This window comes from Trachypithecus francoisi, unplaced genomic scaffold (genome assembly GCF_009764315.1).
Source record: "Trachypithecus francoisi isolate TF-2019V2 unplaced genomic scaffold, Tfra_2.0 Lachesis_group2, whole genome shotgun sequence".
NCBI lineage: Eukaryota > Metazoa > Chordata > Mammalia > Primates > Cercopithecidae > Trachypithecus > Trachypithecus francoisi.
Window position 1 is genome coordinate 131,184,533 of NW_022681465.1, and position 20,937 is coordinate 131,205,469.

Consider the following 20,937-nt stretch of genomic DNA (forward strand, 5'->3'; position numbering starts at 1 on the left):
ATGTGGTCAATTTTGGAATAAGTGCGATGTGGTGCTGAGAAGAATGTATATTCTGTTGATTTGGGGTGGAGAGTTCTATAGATGTCTATTAGGTCCGCTTGGTGCAGAGATGAGTTCAATTCCTGGATATCCTTGTTAACTTTCTGTCTCGTTGATCTGTCTAATATTGACAGTGGAGTGTTGAAGTCTCCCATTATTATTGTATGGGAGTCTAAGTCTCTTTGTAGGTCTCTAAGGACTTGCTTTATGAATCTGGGTGCTCCTGTATTGGGTGCATATATATTTAGGAGAGTTAGCTCTTCCTGTTGAATTGATCCCTTACCATGATGTAATGGCCTTCTTTGTCTCTCTTTGATCTTTGATGGTTTAAAGTCTGTTTTATCAGAGACTAGGATTGCAACCCCTGCTTTTTTTGTTCTCCATTTGCTTGGTAGATCTTCCTCCATCCCTTATTTTGAGCCTATGTATGTCTCTGCATGTGAGATGGGTCTCCTGAATACAGCAGACTGATGGGTCTTGACTCTTATCCAGTTTGCCAGTCTGTGTCTTTTAATTGGAGCATTTAGTCCATTGACATTTAAGGTTAATATTGTTATGTGTGAACTTGATCCTGTCATTATGATATTAACTGGTTATTTTGCTCGTTAGTTGATGCAATTTCTTCCTAGCCTCGATGTTCTTTACATTTTGGCATGTTTTTGCAATGGCTGGTACCGGTTGTTCCTTTCCATGTTTAGGGCTTCCTTCAGGGTCTCTTGTAAGGCAGGCCTGGTGGTGACAAAATCTCTAAGCATTTGCTTATCTGTAAAGGATTTTATTTCTCCTTCACTGATGAAGCTTAGTTTGGCTGGATATGAAATTCTGGGTTGAAAATTCTTTTCTTTAAGAACGTTGAATATTGGCCCCCACTCTCTTCTGGCTTGTAGAGTTTCTGCCGAGAGGTCTGCTGTTATTCTGATGGGCTTCCCTTTGTGGGTAACCCGACCTTTCTCTCTGGCTGCCCTTAAGATTTTTTCCTTCATTTCAACTTTGGTGAATCTGGCAATTATGTGTCTTGGAGTTGCTCTTCTGGAGGAGTATCTTTGTGGCGTTCTCTGTATTTCCTGAATTTGAATGTTGGCCTACCCTACTAGGTTGGGGAAGTTCTCCTGGATGATATCCTGAAGAGTGTTTTCCAACTTGGTTCCATTTTCCCCCTCACTTTCAGGCACCCCAATCAGACGTAGATTTGGTCTTTTTACATAATCCCATACTTCTTGCAGGCTTTGTTCATTTCTTTTTCTTTTTTTTCTTTTGGTTTCTCTTCTCGCTTCATTTCATTCATTTGATCCTCAATCGCTGATACTCTTTCTTCCAGTTGATCGAGTCGGTTACTGAAGCTTGTGCATTTGTCACGTATTTCTCGTGTCATGGTTTTCATCTCTGTCATTTCGTTTATGATCTTCTCTGCATTAATTAGTCTAGCTGTCAATTCTTCCGCTTTTTTTTCAAGATTTTTAGTTTCTTTGCGCTGGGTACGTAATTCCTCCTTTAGCTCTGAGAGGTTTGATGGACTGAAGCTTCTTCTCTCATCTCGTCAAAGTCATTCTCTGACCAGCTTTGATCCGTTGCTGGCGATGGGCTGCGCTCCTTTGCAGGAGGAGATGCGCTCTTATTTTTGAATTTCCAGCTTTTCTGCCCTGCTTCTTCCCCATCTTTGTGGTTTTATCTGTCTCTGGTCTTTGATGATGGTGACGTACTGATGGGGTTTTGGTATAGGTGTCCTTCCTGTTTGATAGTTTTCCTTCTGACAGTCAGAAGGACTGTCTGTTGGTGTTGGAGATTGCTTGAGGTCCACTCCAGACCCTGTTTGCCTGGGTGTCAGCAGCAGAGGTTGCCGAAGATAGAATATTGCTGAACAGCGATTGTACCTGTCTGATTCTTTCTTTGGAAGTTTCCTCTCAGGGGTGACTCCACCCTGTGAGGTGTGGGGTGTCAGACTGCCCCTAGTGGGGGATGTCTCCCAGCTAGGCTACTCAGGGGTCAGGGACCCACCTGAGCAGGCAGTCTGTCCGTTCTCGGATCTCAACCTCCGCGTTAGGAGATCCACGGCTCTCCCCAAAGCTGTCAGACAGAGTCGTTCGCGTCTGCACGGCCCCGCTCTTTCCCCTAATGGACTGCAGCTGTGCGCTGTCCGCAGAGGTAGAGTCTACAGAAACAGGCAGGCTTCCTTGAGCTGCTGTGAGCTCCACCCAGTTCGGCTTCCCAGCGGCTTTGTTTACCTACTTAAGCCTCAGCAATGGCGGGCGCCCCTCCCCCAGCCTCGCTGCTGCCTTGCGGATAGATCGCCGCAGATGGCTGTGTTAGCAGTGAGGGAGGCTCCGTGGGCGTGGGACCCTCCCGGCCAGGTGTGGGATATATTCTCCTGGTGGTGTGTTCCAAAGCGCAGTATTGGGGTGGGAGTTACCCGATTTTCCAGGTGTTGTGTGTCTCAGTTCCCCTCGCTAGGAAAAGGGATTTTCTTCCCCCTTGCGCTTCCAGGTGAGGCGATGCCTCGCCCTGCTTCAGCTCACGCTGGTCAGGCTGCAGCAGCTGACCAGCACCGATTGTCCGGCACTCCCTAGAGAGATGACCCCAGTACCTCAGTTGAAAATGCAGAAATCACCGGTCTTCTGTGTTACTCGCGCTGGGAGTTGAAGACTGGAGCTGTTCCTATTCGGCCATCTTGCTCCGCCCCCTCGATGTAGTTCATTTTCAAAGGGAAGGACGAAACCAATTGTTAAACTGAGGCAGAAGGCAGTGATGCTTCAAAGAGGTAAGTGGGAATTTACCATCTACTCTGTGGACCATCGAAGATGCCTTTAGGATCTGACCTTAGCCAACAGCAAGTCTCATGCTGAAAGTCAGATCAGTTAGTCAAGGGTGGAGCTGGGAATTGAACCCAAAGGTGCTAACTACAAATCCAGAAATCTCGCCCTTGACAGCAATCCTCTTGCTAGTAGGAGCTGTGGCTTGTGTCATTTTACATCCTTCAAAGCAGGAACCACAGGGTTTTATATACATAGATACAGTATTCAATAAATTACTTGATGAAATAATTTTTACAAAATGATCGTTTGTGAAATAATGAATAATACAGTATTTCATTTGTTGCTCACAATAACTGTGAGACAGCCTAGTTTCCTGATAAGGAAATTAAGTCTCTGGTCAAGTAACTTGCCTAAGATCACAAAGCCAGGATTCAAACCAAGCATACTAACTCCAGAGCCTAGGTGCTCATCCACTAGACATGCAGTTCTCGAACTGTTTGGTCTCAGAATTCCTTTACAGTCTGGGTTTTGTTGTTGTTTGTGGAGATGGGGTTTTACTATGCTCAAGCAATCCTCCCACTGCAGCCTCCCAAAGCACTGGGATTATAGATGCAAGCCACCTGGCCTGGCTTCTTTTACACTCTTAAAAAAATTATAAAGGATGAAAAAGAGTCTTTGTTTATAAGGATTATACCTACAAATCTTTACAGTTTTAGAAATTAAAGCTGAGGAATTTAAAAAATATTTACTTATTTAAACATTACCATAATAAACCAATTAATTATAACATAATTAACATATTTTTATAAAAAGTATTTTCCTAAACCAAAAAAAAACCACATTTAGAAAATTAACATGACATTGTTTTACATTTCTGAAAATCTCTACTATCTGGCTTAAGACAGCTGATTTCTCATATCTGCTTCTTCATTTGCTCTGCTATAATACCACACTTGGAGTAGCTCCTGGAAAACTCTACTGTACACTTGTGAAAGAATGAAAATTTAAAAGGCAAATAACATCCTGGCACTATTGTCAAAATGAATTTGATGTCACGTATCCTAAAAGGTCTCGGGGACCCCTGGTATGTCTAGGCACCCTTTGAAAAGCACTGGTGTACAATATGCTGTCCACAGGGCGAGTGAACAAAGGGCTCTGCCCTCCTGAGAGTCACATGTCCAGGGAGTTCATTCCACCTGTAATGTTCTTAGTGACTTCACAAACTCATTTCAACCTCTTTACTTTTTACATTCTTGCTCTTTTCCTGGCAATTGCATATCCTTGAAGGCAACTCTTCCTCTGTGTTCTGGATGCAGCCAGCCATCAGGGTGATGAGTCCCAAAACAGAATCCTTCAAGCAATGAAGAGGGTCTTTGCTTTAATCCTATATGCCTCTATATAAAGAACTATTTGCATTAGTCTGTTCTCACGCTGCTATGAAGAAATACCCAAGACTGGGTAATTTATAAAGGAAAGAAGTTTAATTGACTCACAGTTCTGCAAGGCTGGGGAGGCCTCAGGAAATTTACAGTCATGAAGGAAAGGGAAGCAAACACATCCTTCTTCACATGGTGGCAGCAAGGAGAAGTGCAGAGCGAAGGTGGGGAAAAGCCCCTTATAAAACCATCAGATCTTGTAAGAACTCACTATCATGAGAACAGCATGGAGGTAACCACCCCCATGATTCAATTACCTCCCACCAGGCACCTCCTACGATACGTGGGGATTATGGGAGCTACAATTCAAGATGAGATTCTGGTAGGGACACAGCCAAACCGTATCGCTATTCATTCCTATTATTCCATTTCTAGGGAAAAGAACTTCTTAGAAATTCTCACTCAATTTCACCTAGACTAAGAAGCCCAGTGTCAAGAAGTTATACTCCCAATTGTGTTTAATTAAAATATGTAAATGAGTCATGAATAGCAGTATCCTAAAAGACATCATATTTCACAGCTAGAGGGGGGCTTCCCTGGCTGCCATCCCTCCCTGGTCACCAACCCTCATGTGGCCTTCCCATCAGCATCAGTGAAGAGGGGACCCCTGTTCCACTCCATTTCCCACTATAACAATAGGGGGATGGGATAGCGTACTCTTGGATCCTCACTGTTGCCTCCAGGCCACACTCCCTCCCTCTGCCCTAAAACTCGAGCTTGGAATCTTATATCATCAAAGAGGCCCATCCACTGCTTATCTCATTGCAAACACTTGTGTCATTCCCTTCTCTCCTTAAAGACTTTGTCTGTGACTCACTGCCGTTCTCTTTACTACTGGTCCTTCATTCTGTCTATGCCTTCCAAGATGCTGTCCTCTGAATTCCTTGGCAATTCTCTAATGAGCTTGTCTTCCATCTACCTCAACCACCCAGTCCCATGGTCATCTCCTAGACACTGTCACTACAAAAAACTTTAAACTCTCCATAACTGATTATCTGATCTTCAAGCACCCCACTCTCCATCTTCCCAGCTCAACATTACCCTGCCTCCTTCTTTTGGTCTTTCAGGGACATACACTTAAAACCCAAACTCATTTTCACGGCCCCTAAGATCCTCCATGATACAACATCTCCCTACTTCTCTGGCCCTGTCTCGTACCCCTCTCCCTATCACTCGCTACCCTCCAGCCCTGCCGACCTTTTTGCAATTCCTCAAACATACTAAATCCATTCCTACATCAGTGGCTTTGCAAATGTTCTCTAGCTTCCTTGATAGATACAGCCCTGGAAGCCCTCTGTGTATCTCTCTCAGTTCCTTCAAATCTTTGTTCAAAAGTACCTTCTCACTTCTCCAAAACTTCTCTATTTAACATTGCAATTCCTCTACCTACACATTCACCCACAGGACAGACTCCTTCCCACTCCATTTTTTTCCACTACACCTATCACCTTCTAGCACACCATGTAATTGACTATTTTGTAGATAGTCTGTTTCTTCTGGCTACAATGTAAGTTTCATAAGGAGGGCAAAGATATTTGTCTGTTTTGTTCAGTGCAGTATCCTTGGTACCTAGAAGAGTGCCTGGCTCATAGTGGCCAATTGATTTTTCTTTTTGCATAAGGAAAATTAGATTATGCAGATCTGAAACAATAAAAAGGATCACTAAATCTCACTTCTACCTAAAATTTTAAATCTATCGATGTTTTAGAATTTATCAAGAATCACCTAATTTCACTTTTATTGGGTTTAAAAGTAATGTTTATGCTTTTGCCATATGACTTTATTTCTTTAACAGCAACGCTTGATATCTATTATAAATTGTGTCCCTCCTCCCCACCTCAAAGTTCATATGTTGAAGTTCTCACCCCCAGCACCTCAGAATGTGACTGTATTTGGAAATAGGGCCAGTAAAGAGCTAATCAAGTTAAAACAGGGTCATTGGGGTGGGCCTAATCCAATCTAACTGCTGTCCTTAGGAGAAGGGCACAGGTAACACAGAGGAAAGACTGTGAGAGGACACAGTGAGAAGCCAGGGACACGACTACAATAGAAAAAGAGAGCCCTCAGAAGAAACCAACCCTGCCACACCTTGGTCATGGACTTCCAGCCTCCAGAATCCTAAGAAAATAAATGTCCATTGTTTCAGTCCCTCAGTCTGCGGTATTCTGTTATGGCAGCCCTAGCACACAAATACAACATCCACATCAGGAGTAGTCTTAAATTACATAAATTTATGGTAATTATACAAGGTCTTCAGGAACACAACCCTCCCATAAAACTTGACAGCCCTGTGTCTGAGTACCCAGTAGGCACCAAGCACCGTGTAGTTTTTGTCTGCTGCTTTCTTAGTTCCCCCTTCTTTCTCTGTCTCTTTTTTAAGGTATGAATCCATGCCTGCCTTTCCCTCTCTCCCCTTTGGCATCTCACATACCACCCTCTGCCTCTAACTACAAGACTGAAATACGATGTGTTATACAGCTCTAGTCACATGCCCAGTTTTCAAACTGAATACATAACATCATACTCAACTAACTTTTCATCTTTCCAGTAAGATGAAGATGCTTCTTAGTCATGTGACCTGCCCCTGACTTACACCTCTGGGCTAGTGTCCCTTCCTGCAAGAGTGCAGGAAGCCAGGAGCCAGCCTGGCTTGGGCTCTGAGCAGCATACCAAAGGCAGGCAGCTCTCACCTCTGCAGCAAGGCTGCAAAGCAGAGGTGAGTGCTGGTGCGTGCCATTGCCATGGAAACCCACTCCCACTCCTCAGGCAGCAGAGGAAAGTGGGGCCTGCGGTCTGCTCCACTATGTGCTCTGAAAAGAGAAATAGCTCATCAGTCCCAGGCTCCTCTTGTAGGAAAAAGAGGCCTCTTCAGAAGGGGTTGTAGGCACAAATCCTCCCAGGAGCCTGTGCACACAGAAACAAAGGGAGCCACTTTGCACTCATTCTTCCTGCCGTGATTCAATTTCACAAACTGATCATTCGTCTACTCCAGGCAAGACACTGGACTTGGAGACTGCAAGGATAAACAAGACCCTCATCCAAGTTCACTCTGGCTAAAAAGGAGAGACAGATCTGCTGTTTGATTGTTCCTATTGCTTGAAAACATGCAGCTAAGGCCCCCAAAAGCCGCTGAGTATAGCATATTCTAAAGTTAGCTCCGGGCTTGCCAAGAGATGCCAGTCCTAGGAGCATCAACCATCAGAAGCAGAAAGAGGCTTGATAGATGAGGTGGCAGTCCACTTTTGGGGTGTTTGCAGAGAAAAGCTGTGTCCATGGTGGGAGAGGTGTTCCTCTCCTTCCTGCAGCCATGAAAAGCTTTAAATGAACACATAAAGATAGGAATCTTCAGGAAGGGGAGAATGGCCTCTCACCCCCAGATACACACCTGCTGAGTTGAAGGAGAACTAGGTAAGCCCATGCTGGTGCCACCAACAGAACCAAGACTGGTGAGAGCGAGGGCTCTTGAGAGAGCATTCTGGGACTATTGATGCATCCTTTTGAGTCTTCTCACTGCACTATGGGGAGAAGGAGAGGATCATCGGCATATGGAGACTGACTGCAACTTAAAGACTGGTACCTGCTCCTGGCCCAGAGATTTCTCACAGTGGGACACCTGCTGGAGTACTCAGGCCTACAGGGAAACCTTCACCCCATTCTGGTTCTGCAGCCCTCAAAGAGTATGGAAAAGACCCCAGTGGTTAATAATGGAAGGGCAGAGACCATGGACAGCCCCTGGACCAAGCAATAGGAGGACCCACCTGAGAAAGGTGTGGGAAGAGAGCCAGGCTGCCATTCTCAGGAGGGACAGGGTCTTCAGCCATGGAGGAGAAGGTGATTCTCTACGTAAGGGTCTCCCCATGAGCAGGGCTGCCAGCATGGTGCAGAGCGCAACAGCCAAAACGCAGCCAGCACCCTCCCCATAACCAACAAGTAGCCTGTCACAGGAGCAGACTCTCTTCTCCCTCCAGCTGTCCTCCCAGGCTTGGGGCTGGACTAAGCCCCCACAAGGGTCCTAACACCAGAAGGGGAGAGGGGACATGTGTGGCGAGCAGAGCATACACATGGGCTTTTGCCGAGCTCTCACCTGTCCTGGGGGAGAGGGAGAAGAACCTGAAATAGGTTTGAACCTCAAGTTTTAAAATAAGCAAAGTTTAATTTTAACCAAAAGTACCTAGAAAGCTGTGAAATCTGTCTGAATGCTGCTCAGCATCACCCACCACCCAGAAAGGAGGATGGGTCAACAAAACATGGTTGGTGGCAATTAAGGAAGAAAGAAACCCAGTTTATATTTCCCCCACAGAGCTGGAGCTTCTCGGTAAACATGTTATACCTGGGCTTGGCAGGGCACAAACAAACAGATGACCAGGAACTGTCTAGGGTGGGAGAAGCTGACCTCCTAGACTTGGGCCTGCCCCCACCACTCTCTCTCTGGAAACCTTGAAGTCAGGCTTCCTGGCCCTGATACTGTGTGATGCTAACAGTGGGTACAATGCAGTCACTGGGTCTCCAGGAACATGGATCCCCAGGGACTGATGACATCTTAACTCATTTCAGCAAGTCCCTGAGCACCTGTCACATGCCAGGCAGAGAATACACCACTGCACAGGACACACCTCATCCAGCTCCCAGTATAGCGGAGAGGGCCAGACACAGCTGAGCACGGTAAGTGCAAGGAAAAAGCTAAGGTGAGGGGCTAATTGAGCAAATTGGGGGATACATAATCTGATCTTAGGGTATCAGAAAAGGCTTCTGGTAAGAAAAGCATCTCACTGGAGTACTAGAGATGGACAGGTGTGAACCAGGTGAGTGAGGAGAGGAAATTACAACCCCAAAGAGCCACCACAAGGCCATGTGAGCCACACTGAGCAACTCAGACTTCATCCGGGTGGCAGAGGGACATCATTCCAAAGTAAATGAAGTGAGGAATGAGTGCTTGATGGGCGTGGGTTTATTTTTGGGGGTGATGAAAGTGTTCTGAAATTAGATAGTGGTGATAGTTGCATATACTGCATGAACCAAAAGTCACTGAATTGTACATTTTTAAATGAATTGTCTTATGTGAATGTTACCTCGATTTAAAAAAAAAAAAAAAAGATGGGCGTGGTGGCTCATGCCTGTAATCCCAGCAATTTGGGAGGCCGAGGTGTGTGGACCACGAGGTCAGGAGATCAAGACCATCCTGGCTAACATGGACCCCATCTCTACTAAAAATACAAAAAAAAAAAAAAAAATTAGCCAGGCATGGTGGTAGGCACCTGTTGTCCCAGCTACTCAGGAGGCTGAGACAGGAGAATGGCGTGAACCTGGGAGGCAGAGCTTGCAGTGAGCCAAGATCGTGCCACTGCACTCCAGCCTGGGTGACACAGCGAGACTCCATCTCAAAAAAAAAAAAAAAGGAATACCTGGAAGGAACTTTCAAAGGCAACCAAGATGGAGTAACAGGGACCAGATTTACTCTCCCGCTTGAAACTAAAACACAAGACAAAATATATGAAACAAGGGCTTCCCAAACAGCAGACATCAGGCGACAAAGAACAGCAATGCCTGAGGAATGTGAGATAAGTGAGGTGAGGCTGATGACTGTCCTCACTGGCTACTTTTGAGTTTCCAGGCCTCAGAGTAGGGAAGGGAGGGAGGCAGGCAGAGCCCAGTGAATTTCCTGAGTTGAAGAGACAGAGAGTCAGGCCAAGGCAGGCCAAGTTTGCAGAGCAGAGCATTGTAGAGGAGAGAGCTGCACAGAGAGAACCCTGGAAATTTGTAGAGGGTCTCCCTGTAATATTCAGAAGGGCGTTGATCCATATATGCATGAGAAAACAAGCTGAAAAGATCAGAGGGAAGAATTCCTGAAGCCCACACAGGGCTGGGAATAGTGTCTTCTCCCACCAGCTAGACAGGAAAACCTCATAATTCAGGAGCAGCAGAGTCCTAAGCCTCTGGCACTTCAGTAGCAGAGGGAAATTAGCCCTGGGCTAAATGCTGCTCTGGTGATGCCTAACCTTAAAGGCAAGTCTCAAATGAATCAAATTGCTTCTAGGTACCTTACCCATACTCCAGAACAAAGGTTAAGAATATTAATAGAATTGTAAAAACACCCAGCATGAAAAAAGGTAAAATCCACAGCTGGCATGCAAAGCAGTAGGAAAATACAACTTGTGGTAAGAAAGAAGAAATGGTAGCAAGATTATGGCATTCCTGACTGTTAGTTAGCTCCTACTCTAAGAAGGTACAGGATCCTGACGGGCAGTCTCAAAGGTGGTGTAGAGAAAGGTAGAAGGATTAGAGTTGTAAAGGTATGAATAAAGTCTGTCTTATTTCAAAAAGTGTCAGAACTTAACAAAATAGCAACAACCCCCACAAGATGCAAATTATCTGTATTAATGGAGGAGCATCTGCTGAAAGTTCTCAGTCTCAACACACATTATGCACACTGCAATCTGATTAACAGCAGATGAAAAGATCAGATCCCTCCATACTCAGTTGTGACCCAGAGGACAGCAATTCATTGGTAAGGGACTGACTAGTCTCCTTGCTCCCAGCCCTTGGTTCCCTCTACCACAAAAGACAATTTTCCAAAGCGTCAGTTTGTGTTGCAGAGTAAGAAAGCCATTCAGAACTACACTTTGCTTTTTTCATTGCTTATGAGAGTGTCTCACTCTACCACCCAGGATGGATTACAGTGGCATTATAGCCACTCAAGTTGTAAGTTTGGACTCCTGGGCTCAAGCGATCCTCCTGCCTCAACCTCCTGAGACTAGGACTACAGGTATGCGCCACCACACACCGCTAATTATTTTTAATTTTTTTAGAGACAAGTGTCTTACTACATGGCCCAGGTTGATCTCGAGCTCCTGGGATCAAGCAGTCCTCCCACCTCACTCTCAAGTGCTGAGATTACCAGTGTGAGCCACTGTGTCCAACCTATACTTTGCTTTTCTTAGCAGTCCTATTTTACCTGAGGATGCTAAATCTAACTCTCCCCTAAAGCCAAATGCCCTAGTAGTCTTATGGCATTATCTTCTCCTAGAAGTCTGCCTTTCTACTAATTCCAGAAAGTCACACTGATTCAGTTATATTTAGAAGGTAAAAAGTTTTAAAATCAGGATAAGCAGTTGTGGTTGTTCTTAGTATTTCATGCCTAATATCCTTCAACTTCCTTCAGTAACAATGCCAAAGGGTTTACATTCTAACTTGACCATAGAACTACTGATATATCAAGGGAAAGACTTCTTATATAACTTAGCATCAAGCAAGGGTCAAATTCAGGTGACTACATGGCCCAAGCAAGTCAAGTGAGTTAAGTAGGCTAGGTCTGAGAAGAGACACAAAAAGTAAAAAGATCACTTCAGTTCTCACTAAGGCCATTTAAGGCAGGGTCTGTGGGATAGAAAGCCTATACTCCACCCAAAAGGCAGCAGCAGCAATCCACCTCCAACCCCAGCAAGTGACAAAAATAGGGTCTACTATGGACACATCTCTTTTCAAGAACTCTCCAAAGCCAGATTGGTGAAACACTAGAATTTTAAACAGTGGAAATGATTAAGGTTTTTAAAATATCTACCCCCTCCCTCAAAAAAAAATAAAATAAGATAAAACCTATGAGCAACCATTTGCCATCTCTATTTTGATTCCAACCTCAGAACTGAGATCAAAATACCAACTCTATCATTTTCTAGCTGTTCACATCTTTGACAAATCAATGAACTTCTGAGCTTCATTATCTTATCTGGAAAATAATGTCAAACATTAAACACAATAATGCTTCTCAAATACTCATGTCCAACACAAGGTAAATAACTAAATACAGTTTCCTATAGGTGGAGTGTAGACCTTACTATCAGTAAATTATCTCCAGTGATCTTCAAGGAACCTAACTGAAGATCCCAAGGAGGTTGAATTCTCAGATTTAGAGCCTTTCAATACTGAGTATTAAAGTCATTAGAAACTAAGGCAAATCAGCAATAAAGAATGCCTAGCAATAGATACTTAATGAGTTGGAAAGAGCTCTTCTAATTAAGAGATCTAATAACTGTCACTAGTTAATGGCCGCAAAAAGTCAATGAAGTATACATTGAGGGGTTATACTTTTCAGGAAAAACAGTGGTGGCTTCTAAAATAAGCTGTTAAACCAAAAGGATTTAAGTTTTTAGAAATCAGACAAATCTCTATTGTCACATTATAGACTCTTTGTTAAACACCTCGGCTAGCTTTCATATTGTTTTAAGTAAACTCCACGGAAAAGCAAACACAATACTTGGAAGAATCTGTTAAAGAATGCTTTATTAATACAAATACACACAAACTCTGAAGCACTAAGAAATTTAAATATCTATGTCACAGCAAACAGGTGGCAATTCAACATCCAGGGTCGACAGAATGCTTGAAGGAGACTGCAACACATCTAGAAAACAGGAATCTCTTATTAAATTTCTGCAAATCGTTGAGTCATTGTCCATATCAACATAGATATCAGCTGTCAAAAACTCATGTTTTTCCCTTTGTCTGATCAATCACCTCCATCCCCTCCTGACACACACTTTTTGGAATATGTCTGTGGCCCCAGAATTGACTTTCATTAGGAAATAAGTCTTAGAAGTATCTGAATCTCTTAGAGACCAAAGTAAGAGCTAACAGTCTCACTAATGTAACTTATTAGCACAAATTATCGCACATCAGAACAAACAGAAAACATAATGATGTCTTTGACTACCAGTTCAAAGACCTCAAACCTTCTGCAGTAAGAAATTATTGTCAGTCTATGCTACAGCACAGGTGTTTTGATCTTATATTAGCTTTGGATATAATATGGAATCATCATTCCAACAAGTTTATTATATATGCTTCAACTTACAGCCTAAGAAGATGTAAAGGGAGAATTAATCTTTTGGCTGTAACTAAGACTATCCGGTTTCCAGAATAACAATTTTACTGCGGCATTTGGGACTAAAAAGCAATACCAATTGAGAATAGTTTATTTTTCTGAAATCTTATCCTTGTCATTTGAAGGACAGAAATGACTCACAGGCTCACCTCCTGCACAACTTTGTTCCCACGGTAATGGAAGTGTTATGAAACAAATTGTTTGCAGCCCTTCTAGAAGGGCACTTGCTCACTTACTGGATTCCCATGGTGGAGAGGGCATCTTCACAGGTGAAGGGGGGCCCAGCTGAAACAGCTTTTCAAGCTCTCTCTCCTCATCAAGGATCATGAGAGGCACTCCACTCAAGGGGAGGTGCGCAATCTGGTGCTCTTCAGGCAGGTCAAAACTCTCAAAGTCTGTTACAGAGAGAAAGTGTTTTTGTCAGGGCAGCAGTTCTCAGTGTGGGCTGTAGACTCCTTGTGGTCTGAGACACTTTCAGGGGGTCCATGAGGTCAAAACTATTTTCATGACAATATTCACACCTTTTCCCACTGGGTTGACATTTGTAATGATGGTACCAAGGCAATGGTGGATAAAGCTGCTGGTGCCTCAACACAAATCAAGGCAGTGACAGTAAACCATATGAGCAGTCTCTATGTTCTGCATCTTTCTGCACTTGTAATTTTAAAAAGCCAGTTTCACTTAATGTCACTTCACCATATGCAATAGAAAGTATTAATTTTATTAGCTCTCCATCCTTGAGAAGATGTCTTTTTAATGTTCTATGTGATAAAATGAGAAGTATGCCATAAAGCACTTCCACTGCACACCAAAATATGATTATCTCAAAGCAAAAGGATTTGTGCAATTGTCTGAGTTGCAAGCTAAAACTAGAGAACTTTTTCCTGAAATACTGTTTTTACTTGAATTAACAACTGCAAGAAATCCCATGGTCACTCAGACCTGGATGCCTGTCACACTTTTTCTCAAAGGCATGAAAGAAGTCTATCACCTCAAGGAAAACTGACAGGCTTTGTTACCAATGGCAGAATATAAAATGTCAAAATTTTGTCAAAAACAAAAAAATGAATTTTTTTTTTCTGAGACAGAGTCTCACTCTTTCACCCAGGCTGCAGTGCAGTGGCACGATCTCCGTTCACTGCAACCTCTGCCTCCCGGGTTCAAGCAATTCTCCTGCCTCAGTCTCCCAAGTAGCTGGGATTACAGGCGCGCCCACCACGCCCGGATAATTTTTGTACTTTTAGTAGAGATGGGGTTTCACCATGTTGGCCAGGCCGGTCTTGAACTCCTGACCTCAGGGGATCTGCCAGCCTTGCCTCCCAAAGTGCTGGGATTACAGGCATGAGCCACTGCGTCTGGCCAAAAAAAGGAATTCTGGAAAACGTATCTGCAGTCATTAGCTTGACAGGTGCCTTAGACTTTTTTGATGAGATCAGTTGTGATATTAATGTGCTTTTGATATTGTATAATAAAGCATCTCAACATATGGGTATCTACATATCTCAGTGAATCAATATTTCTGAATGATCAACGCAAGATAGATGCAAGAATAAAAGATACATTCCAAGTGCAAAACAGACTGATGGATTTTACTGTCAAGATACAAAATGCTCATTGATATGGTTTCAGATTCCACATTGCAATTATATATTCAGAAACAGTCACTTGTGGGTTTTAGTTTAGTGGCAAAGAAAACTATCCACGCTTATCTGAAAAGACTATTAAAAACATATCTGTGTGAGGTCAGGTTTTCTTCATATATTTTTCAAAAATATAAACCATGCCATTCTTCTCAAAACTTTTCCAAAACAAATATTTTATATTAAAAAAAATTTACATTAATGTAATGTGATTACTTAGTGAATATCTTAAGTTTTTCAGTTTTAATTTCTAAATCTTTGTCCTTAGGTATGAAAGTTCTCTAAAGCCTAAGTACTCAAGAATTAGTGTGCTCTTTTTCAAGTCTGGTAAAACCCAGAAGTCAAGAAAGAATTGAATGATATGTGACTATTTAGCTTAAAACCACTGAATTGTAAAGGAAATCATAAACGGACAAAAGACTCCAGAGGAAAGAAGTCTGCAATATAAGGGGAGCTAATTTTATCTACAAAGAGCTCTTTAATCAAAGAAAAACACAAACAGGAAGTTAATAAAAGAAAAACTAAGCGGCCAATAATCAAATATGCTCACCACACAAATTTAAAACAATGAAATATTTCTTTTCTGATAAAGATTAGAGTTTTAAAACATTGATAGTTAGTGAACATGAAGGAAGTAGACATCTTCATCCACTGTAGATGGATTTAACAATTTACACTATTTTGAAGGGCCACTTAGCAATATCTCCTTCCTCTAACACACGATATTGTGGTCTTCATTCTTGATCAATATGCATAAATCTACCTCATTTTCCCCAATGGCTGAATAATTATTAGCACAGATGCACCACATTTTATAATTTTAAAACTTAATCACACAAACCCTTGAACCCAGCAATCCTTCTCAGTTTCCCTCCTGATGTACTCACAAACTTGCAACAAGACCATTTCAAGAATACTAATCGTAGAAATGTTTGTAGTTTCTAAAAGCCAGAACAATCTGGATGCAAATTAGTAAAAGAATAACTACATGACCTCTTTGGCTAAATAAAAGGGTAAAAGATCCAGCTCAGAAATCTGTAAGGCCCTCCCTGATCTGCCCCCACACCTCACCTGTATCCTCCTTCATTCTGCCTGTATTTTTCCTAGAACCACTTCAGTCCCTTTTCCTACCTCAGCATCTTTGCACCACTTTGACCTACAATGCTCTTTTTTCTGGCTCACACTCACAGTGAGATGACTTGTCCAGCATCTGACTTTCCCTTCAAATTGTGGGCTCCCACAGGCAGGGCCCATCTTGTTAAACAGTGTGTCCAGCACCTAGCGATGCCTGACACACAGTGGCTTCTCCTCAAATGGTTGAGTAAATTAAAGCTTGAAAAGCTGTTTCCAAAACAGAAAATACTTCAGATACATGTAGCAGGTTTTCACTGTCTTATGTAGATTTTTCTAACCAAAGAAATAATCCTACCAAAGCACTCTCAGGCATTGCTCAACTTGACATAAAGCTCACTTTCTAAAAGGCTTGTGAGAAAAACTGTCCACAATGGGACTTATTCAATATTCATGAATACATCTTACCTCCTCTAGGTGATAAGCCTTCACAGACAGGAACAATGTCTTCTATATCTTTGTTCCTATTCCCCTCTTGATCTAAGATGATACCTTGCAAATAATTCCATCAACAAGTACATTTGTCCAAAACAACCCAGAGTCAGACAGTCTCATTATAGTTTTTGGTCATATATTATATTCACATCAAGTTACAGCTGAGCTGAATACTAAGAAACTAAAGGCCAAAAGCACTTTTTGCAATTACAAAAGATATTACCTAGAGGATTGAAGGGAAAGAATTTTTCTATTTCTGGATAGGCATCATCTGAGGCAGGAACAGAGCTTTTTGTTTTAACAGTCTTCTCAGTCATCTAGAACAGTCAAAGAAAATATGGGTTAGTGAGAGTGGAAGTCTCATTAGCTGATTAGTTTTTAAATTTGTCAATTTCATGCTGCCTTCTAAGAAGCCATAATCCTTAGTTTTCATAATTACACTTAAATATACTTCAAATAATATGATTCAAATGTAATTCGAGTAGCATGACTCAAAAGTTAAAATCTGAAATTTTAAGTACCAGCACCTGTCAGCATAAGTTATCAAGAATGCAGTTAATTCAGAGCTAATCAATGCAATTATTCAACCTAACAGAGGAGAAAACGGGCATGAATTACCCAGGATAGTAGCTAATCATCAAAGCCATTTTTGGCTTATGGGAGTGTGATTTTTCCGCAAGTGTTACCTAATTATGTGCTTGGTTAATATTAAAAACAAGTTTGTGTTCCTCAAATACACTGAGTAAGAGGCAGCAAGACATTGTCAAGGACTTTAGAAAAACACCATGGGCAATCTCCTAGTCTGGAGTTGACAGGTCTACTACAGTCTACTACAGAAGGGTGCTACAATGGAAGCCGGCATATTCCTGATTTATCTCACCTCACATATGCATGCCTAGAACTCCCTATGGGGTTCTCACACTTCGGTTCTGTGTCTCATTGTTTTTGCCATATCTTTGCAATTCCTGTATTTAATATTTTTAAGTTAATTCACTTTTTTAAAAAGACATCTTTGTCCTAAGTTGCACTACATGTAATTCACCAGTTGTTTCCTAATGCAAATTAAACAAAAGTTATTCAGATAAAGTGTTAACCTCATGCTAACGTCATCTTTCACAGCAAAGTGCTCTCAGTCTGGGATACACAGACCTGTAGCTTGTGACCCACACACAAACATCAACATGCTAGCAAATTGTCACCTAACAAGCTGCTGCTTGCCCTGGAAGGCTAGGCGGAGAATGGCAACACCTGTGCTATTATAGCAGCAACAGAACCTCTTAAGGCACCCTCTCTCTCAGTACGTATCTAAGTAGATACCACCAATCAGTTTTAAGACACTAGTTAAGGACAGGTGAGGGACAAATATGCATTAGCTGCATCTGAGATTCCCAATCTCAAGGCACCAAGAGGTCCACAAGGACAATCTGAGTTTCCTCCACTACTCTGCTTGCTAACCTCTATTTCCCTTCTACTCAGAGGGAAGAAAGCTGTGTAGGATGATGCCAATCGTCATTTTAAGATCAAAAGTGCTTACGTGTTTAAAGAGTGTCTTTATAGCCAATACTTACCTTTTTGGCAGAAAAGTTTGGCTGCTTTTGTTTGAGGGGTCCCTTGGTCTTTACAGACTTTTCTGTAGCTCTGTTGACGGTTCCCAAAGCCTTTCTTGTAGCTTTAGGTAAGGCTGGTGGAGCATCGAACGTTTTGCCAAAACGTGGTGTTGAAACTTGAGATCTTCCATCTAAGGCTTTGATTGCTGAAGAAAAAGTCTTACTATAAGAATATTCCAGCAGCAAAATACCTGTACAACTTGAATACTGTGTATGTAAACTTGACCTAACTCTCACCCCCAAACCCACCCCCCATTATTGGTAGTGGTATGGCTATGATAGGCCTAATGGCTGAGATTCAGTACTCCCTTAAATCATCTCATTAAGATACTGAAAATGAAAAAGGACCAATAACAGACTTGACTCCAATTGCTCAAAAAGTACACTAAATGTCTCGTCCAGCTCCAGGCCACGTTCACAATACCAGTGTATCCGACTGCAGCCTTGTGTACTTACAAGGTCCAGACCCCAACTTCAGCCCATCCTTAGCAGCCACACGGGTGCCTGGTTCTCCATTTTCCTTATCAACATAGATTAGAGTAGCCATTCTGGATTATTCTAAGAATGAGAAATACATATTAGATACTGGGTAAGGTGGGAGAAGCAAAGGTATAGCAACATACCAAAGTTTCTATCCTAGGGATGTCCACACAAAAACAAGAGCAAACAGAGGAACAGTCACGGGCGTGAGCCAACAAGTACTTAATCCAGCTCTCAAATCTTTCAGCCTGAGTCAGAGGCTCTAAGGTCCCGAGGAGCAGGCGGTTTGGGGCTGGCACTCTTCAGAGAATTGCCAAGGGTCCAGTTCGCAGTCCGAGACCGCGCTCAAACGGGCTCGGAGCCATCTACGCCCCAGGCCGTCCCCCAACCCCAACCTCAGCCCCAGCTTCAGCCCCAGCCCCAGCCCCAGCTTCAGCCCCAGCCCCAGCCGCAGCCCCAGCCCAGCCCCAGCCCGCCTCCTTCCCCACCGGACCAGGCTCACCTAACCAGCCGCGACCCTCCCGTTCACTCACGCAGCTTCCAACAGCCACATTCATCTAAGGCGGCGGTGAACGGACGCGGCGCACTCCCGGTTTAAACCACAACTCGCGGCCCAATTGGCTCTTCCGCTCAAGAGGCGGGGCCGGGGGCGTGGTCATCAAGCCGAACCAATGGAAGGGACCTAAGCAGCCAGGACTCCGCCCCAAAAGCTCTTTCTTGCAAACTTTGTGGCACGTTTTCTGGGAAAAAAAAATCTAGGGTCGTGTAATATTAAAAAAAAAATTGAGAGGCTTTTTTTTGCTCTCCATATTATTAAGCTGCACGGACTGTGGTACTGACTCAATAACAATGTTTTATTGCTTTAAGATATATTTTTTAAATGGCACCGTAGAAAGGATGGAAAATAAATAGAAATATTGTAGAAATGGTCGAAACAACCAATGTTGGGTCTAAAGAATACTAGGAGAGAAAATTTAAAATTAAGAAGAAATGTAAGTACAGATAGATCAAACAGCAGCGTTTGAGTCATTCTCTTATGCTCATGATTAAGAACAAACTAATCATTCCCTAATCTTAGGATTATCCTCAACACTTCAGGCTAAGATGCTGTTTCTGTTATACCATCACGAATCTGTTTTAGGAACAAAATTATGATTCTAATGAATACATAATTTAGTCTTCCCTTAAAATCCTATCATTTAATACTGATTTATTTTAAACCTCTAACATCTCAATAATATACTAACCAAAGCTGTCTGGAAGGGCTTGGCCAGGGTGCAAGAGAACATCAGAGAGATAATAAAGATATAAAAAAGGAATTCCAGTTTCCCAGATATGAAAAGAAATTTTGCTTGAAAAAGTTGACGACCTTTTCCTGTTTCTATAGTAAAATGGAATACATTGAGCAACCACAAGATAAAGGTATACATTCAAAAGATAAGGCTGACCTGTGTCATTCAAGCTCCGCTTCCCACAGGTCACCATATATACATTTTATACCTGCAGATTAGCTGAGAGAGAGGAGTTGATTCCATATTACTCTTTCACAAAAGGCTTAACACTATACCTGACATAGACATGGTTCTCAATACATGCCAGTTCATCATCTCTTCTTCCCTGGCATTTCAGGACCAATATTGATTGAATGATTCATTTATTCACAAATATTTATTGAATACCTATTAAATGGTGGACTTTATACTAGGTATCAAGAAGAAAAGAGCCTAACTTAAGGTGAAGAAAAGAGGAAAGACAGAAAAATATGCATACCTTTATTGTCCCTTCACTGCTCTCTTTCCTTTATCCCCACCCCTTATTTCCTCCTGTATCTCCTAAATTTTACATCATCATATTATATTATCAGCATTCAAAGTGTTAATTTTTGAGACTAAATCTTTACAACACCTATAGCTTCCAAGTAGGGATTCTCTATCTACAGAGGTTTTGGGGTGCAAAGTTTATCTCCTTAGGATGTCTTCTTTGTTTCACCAACAGAAAGCATTGTTTCTCCCAAGGTCATGCATCAGCTGTAAACCATAACCACCCTCTCTTTGAATAACCACTGTTTTCTTACTAATGATGCCCTCAGACCAGCCTTGCTATTACTATTACTGGAAATACACAATTGCTAAACCACCCTCACTCATAACAGCACTTAGTCCCTAATCAGTTTCTCCTAATCCTGCTTTACAAACAGCAACCCATCCAGAACCAATCCCAGCTTTCCTAGACCTTCCTCAGAACCCTCCAGAGGGACCTCAAGTCTTAGAAAAGATTCAACTCTCTTGTCCTGGGCTTTCTGATTCCTCTTCGAGATGTGCTCTCCTGGTGGTTTTGGCTAATTAGGCCTTAACACTCCTAAGCAAATTTCAGGAATGTTTTTAAGTGGAAAAAAACAAAGCCTGAGTGATTCATAGACTCTACTCACTTTCACGCTAGTCTCTGTTTCTTCATTTACTGCCCTGTAAAAGCAAAATTAATATTTATGCTCCTAAACTCCAGGTATTGCAAATTCTTAATACGAAAAAAACAGATTCTATT

The 20,937-nt window shown here is 42.4% G+C and overlaps 1 protein-coding gene across 2 annotated transcripts; it reads right to left on the reverse strand.

The window, feature by feature from the left end:
* Nucleotides 1-12,484: 12,484 nt before the first annotated feature.
* On the reverse strand, nucleotides 12,485-19,046 carry PTTG1 (PTTG1 regulator of sister chromatid separation, securin). Of its 2 annotated transcripts, none has more exons than XM_033180394.1 (6): nucleotides 18,930-19,046; nucleotides 18,373-18,474; nucleotides 17,878-18,062; nucleotides 16,533-16,626; nucleotides 13,340-13,498; nucleotides 12,485-12,623 (listed from the first exon to the last, which is right to left on the reverse strand). In XM_033180394.1, the coding sequence occupies exons 2-6, from the start codon at nucleotides 18,461-18,463 to the stop codon at nucleotides 12,544-12,546; spliced, it is 609 nt and encodes a 202-aa protein (XP_033036285.1). In that variant the 5' UTR covers nucleotides 18,464-18,474; nucleotides 18,930-19,046; the 3' UTR covers nucleotides 12,485-12,543. The 2 variants fall into 2 exon arrangements, with proteins under 2 accessions (XP_033036285.1, XP_033036284.1); XM_033180393.1 differs by having other exon boundaries at nucleotides 18,899-19,026.
* Between the last annotated feature and the right edge of the window lie 1,891 nt (nucleotides 19,047-20,937).